Source organism: Ursus americanus, chromosome 16 (genome assembly GCF_024610735.1).
Source record: "Ursus americanus isolate L20-20 chromosome 16, mUrsAme1.1.p, whole genome shotgun sequence".
NCBI lineage: Eukaryota > Metazoa > Chordata > Mammalia > Carnivora > Ursidae > Ursus > Ursus americanus.
The window spans coordinates 43,591,030-43,595,447 of NC_142142.1; the positions used below are offsets into that span (position 1 = coordinate 43,591,030).

Here is a 4,418-nt window from a genome sequence, read left to right on the forward strand (position 1 = left end):
CCTTGTCTAAATGTTGTAGATGAGCCCGTTGTGGTTGCTCAGCAGGGGTGAACCCCGCGTGTGGGTGTGAGCGATGCGTGTGTGAACACGCTGTCTGCATGTCTTCCTCCTCATCTGCCTTTTCCCAGTCTAGAAGCTCGGGGGATCCAACGCTCTTCCTCCCTACAGAGTCCTGTGAGGAGAGGAGCTGCAGGCAGAAGTGGGGGGACGCTGTTGCCACAAAGAGATGCTGGACAGGGCAGGGCTCACGGGTGCGGACGGACTATTACCAGTACAGCTGGTCGCCCTCAGGACAGCATGTGACGGACACTCAGGGGGACCAGTGCTCTCCTGACAGTTGGCTGCTTGGGGAGAATGAGGACATGACACCATTGACAGGCATATGGTGGTTCGGGGGGGGGGCACAGCAAGAGACCTCTGAGACCCCGGGGACAGGCCCTTGAGACACGCTGGGCTCCAGCCTCCGTGTGGGGGAGGCCGAAAGGGTGGGAGTGGGATCTCTAGTCAGGTCCCATGTTTCACTTTTAATCAGTGTGTGGTGCTCGGTAGTCCTTATTAGCTGGGTCATTCTTTCCTTTGGAACAGGTCAAGTGTGGGTGCAGGTCAAGGAGCCTGAACAGTGGGGGCAGGGTGGGGCTGGGGGGAAGGAACAAGGCTCCATCCACTGTGTTCATCAGAACATCTGAATTTTCTCTTGGGCACACCAGATTGCATGGCAGATTGCAAAATTACATTTTTTACAAATTGTTTGGGGCCAAGTAATAGTGGAATGCGGGCAGAAACTATGTACAACACTTTGATTTCCGGCTATAAAAGCCCCCGTGTGCCTCTCCAGGCTTACTTCCCCTTCTGTAGAGAGCCTGGAGACTCTGTTGAAGAGAGCGGCATAAAAAGTTGAAAGGAGCTGGGATCTCTAAATAATCACTACCACCTTGATGAGCTGTGAAGTGGATTAGCAATCACTTTTTAAAAATTGCTTTAAGACCCCAACATTTCAGAGTTTTTTGTTACAGTTTGCCTCCTCCAACTCGTACATCGTTTATCGTTTACGGCCAACTCATTCCCTATGCTTTTCAGCTTCTGAGGACTCTCCTTCTTCCTTCAGCTGGCTGCTTCCAGAACACGCAGAATCACAGACCCCATAGTCTCCCACTGACCCTGTCTTTTTAAAAGGGAAATAAGCATGACTCGTGATTAGGGCCTCGAAAGGAAGAAGGCATGCTTGGACCTACCCATGCCCACCACTCTTCACCACAATTGGACTTTAGAGACTCTCCCGCTAGCATCTCACAATGAAGGAAAGAAAAGAACAATGAGGCTTGGCACAGAACTAGTTTATGACTTCTTTATAGGGAGCTGTACTCCGTGCACAATAGTGGTAAGGATCGTGAGACTTGAAACGTGTTGAATCCGCGTCCTCCATCAGGTCAGGGCAAAGCTGGGCTCCATCTTTAGAACTTGTTGCAGAAAGTTGAGTCACTGCAACATTTCTCCTCCAAAGCAACATCCTTATTAAAGATCGTCATAGGGAAACACACACTGGTGCAACCTTGGTATCCATACGAAAGGATGTCATCTAGGAGAGGCAGGGAGGGGGCAAGTGAGACCCCAGAGCCTGGGTTGCAGACCCACAGCTGTGGGGTCCAGCACGTCCTGGCTTGCAGTGCTCAATTAATATTGCTGAAAGGATCAGTGGGTCATGGCATCAACAAATTTATCAAGGAACGAGGAGAAAATGGAACTTTCCATCAAGGACTCCTGCTCTCCGGTAGGGAGGAGTATGCGCCTCCCAGGATTGAGATACTTGAGATAGGAACCCATAGTGGGCTCTCGTAGGATAGCCCTGGGGGCTCTGTGTCCTAGGATTCAGTCCGCTGCACACAGGAGAGGGCAGGAAGGGGTGAATAGAAATTGCCCTAATCACCCTCCCCACTGCTCTTCCCCTACCTCTACCCACCCTGCTCCCCAAAACTCTACCACACTGAGGTCTCACTCAGTGGGATGTTAGCTGCCCTTCCTGTCACCCCAGGAGCTAACAGAAGATCCTGTCTCTTCTCTTACAGATACCGGCCCAGTTAGGGGTCTATGGCAGCCGAGTAGCAGAACCAGATGACACAGATTCACAAATTTAGTTGAAAATAGAAAATCAACCCCTGTGAATACTGATGATACTCCCAGGGTTCCTAAGATCCCAGTGCCCTGGGTCATAGAGTCACCTTGCCTTGTCCTGGGGGCCCTGGCTCCATGTGGTCCCGTGGGGGTCCTAACCCAACCCTGAATGCCGTCCTAGCACCCAACTTCACGCAAAGGTCGCCCAGGAGACTTCTTAGGCCCCCCTACCTTTATAGACTTTCCTCAGGAAGCACTGCTGGTAGCGTTTAGCCTGGCAGACACTTTTCCCGGTCTCGCAAACCCCGCTGGCGTTGAATCGTTGACACTGGAAACATTGTAGAGCTGGAAAGTGAAGACCGGCATGATGAGGCTGTCCGGGCTCTGCCTTCCCCCAGGTCAGGAGAGAGCACACCCTCTGGGCCACGGGCAGCCTGGACAGTGGCCGGTTCCCAGGCCCGATAAGGTGGCTGAAAACGGGATTTCTAGGTGCTTGGCTCATACCTGGGAGAACTCTTGACTCCCAGGGGTGGAGGGGGTAGGAGGAGATCAGAGGGAGGGAAGGAGACACGCATGTCCCTTCTTTCCTTAGGGCAGCCAATACATCGGGGAAGTGGCTGGCAAAGGACAAGTGAGGAAGAGGATGGCAGGTGCTGGGACAGAGCAGAGCCCAGCCTGAGCACGGTGACCGGTGGGTGGGGCCCGTGGGGCTGTTCCTTCACACAGGCCGTCAGAGAAGGGCCCTCAGGGGTCACTGAAGCTCACACAGGAGCAAATTAAAGGAAGAAGAAAAGCTGACTCTTTAAACACCTGGGAGGAGCTGGGGACTGGTTCCAGGAAGACACAGGGACCAGAGCGGAGACTCTGAGAGAAAATCCGCGTGGCCAGTTCCAGGAAGGAAAAGGACAGCAGAGGGCGAGGCGACGGGAAGGCCGGCAGAAGTCGGAAGGGAGCTGGAAGAGGTTCTGGGGTCAGACCCGAGGGTCCCTCCTCAGGCCGGCGCCGGCCGCTCGGGGCCCTGACCCCCGGGGCTGCTGAGCCTCTGCCCCGTGACTGGTCCAGACGCGTGGGCCCCAGGACTTTGGTCACCCGTCAGAGGACTCTTCCTTGGGCTTCTTTTCTTCTTGCTGTTTTCATCCTGTTTTGTTGGTTTTGCCAACGTCTCTGCCCTGGGGCCAGAACTCCTTCACTGCCACCGGGTCAAGCCCACAGATGACCCTCCCCACTCGAGGACACTCCCGGCCCTTAGCACCTGCATGCACAGCGTCTGGGCCTTGCGGGACTCCTAGTAAACCCTCAGCGGGCCAGCGGGGACCAGGGGCAGGGACGTGTCGGCGCCCTGCTTCAGCAGGGGGAAGTCACAGGAGATGAGCCCTTCTGCCCGCCACAGCCTTGAAGATTGAAGCGTCAAAGGTGTTCAGAGGCTCACAGAGGGTAAGGCTCCTGCGGCTCCCTCAAGGACTTCTTCTACCATGTGACCGTGATGGCTTTGCTCTCCTCAGCCTGACTTCCCTCTGCCAACCGCTAACGCCCCCCTTTACAGGTTAGCAATCACCTTGCAAACGCATGGCCCGCTGATCCCCATCTGAAGGGTCTCATGACTCACGTTTGACAGACAAGAGTGAAAGCAGCCCTCCACGGGCCCGGAGACCTTGCTTGCAACACGCTCAAAGTCCCTGGAGACGGAAGCTATCCCTTTGGCCCACTACCTAAGAAGTAGAGACTCGGTCACTCCTCACAAGCCCAGGGCGGCTCTTTCTGCTCCGGGATCCTGTCCCCATGCTTCAATAAAAGCACCTTTTTGCAAAGAACCCCCCGCCCCCCAAAAAAAGCACAAAGAAACTGTAGCTGACCTTATACTTTTACCAGGCAGGACAGTTTCAGCCACAATAAGAACTAGAATTTTACTCGAGAGAGGAAACCATCGGAGGGTTAAAAAGAGGGCCTGGCAGGAAGTGGTTTCTGCTTTGCAAGCAGGTTCTGGCTGCTTTGACTTTGAAGAAGGACAGCATACAAGAAGTGCAGCAACAGATGGTGAGACAGGAAGTGGGGAGGAAGCCACAGTCAGTGGAGTCACTGCAGTGGCCTCGCCCTGCTTCCCCGCCTCAGAGTCCCCTGCACAGGCTGCGGGCTGCTTCCGCACACACCTGCGACCCTGCCTGGGGCCTGAGGGGCTAGCTGGGGTCCTACAGAGCCAAAGGCCCCGCAGGCGTCCCTCTCCCCGGAGCAGGGGGGAATCGGCAGGTGAATTCCCCAGCTCTCTCTCCTTGGGGTGGGACAGCGTGGGGCCTGCTCTACCCTGGCCTCCA

The 4,418-nt window shown here is 55.2% G+C and overlaps 1 protein-coding gene across 1 annotated transcript; it reads right to left on the reverse strand.

Moving 5' to 3' along the window:
• Window positions 1-1,331: 1,331 nt before the first annotated feature.
• On the reverse strand, window positions 1,332-3,930 carry LOC123792713 (protein PIP-1). The gene is made up of 3 exons (XM_045798078.2): window positions 3,665-3,930; window positions 2,341-2,454; window positions 1,332-1,576 (listed from the first exon to the last, which is right to left on the reverse strand). Exons 1-3 carry the CDS (start codon window positions 3,675-3,677, stop codon window positions 1,452-1,454), a joined length of 252 nt encoding a protein of 83 aa, XP_045654034.1. The 5' UTR covers window positions 3,678-3,930; the 3' UTR covers window positions 1,332-1,451.
• Window positions 3,931-4,418: the final 488 nt, after the last annotated feature.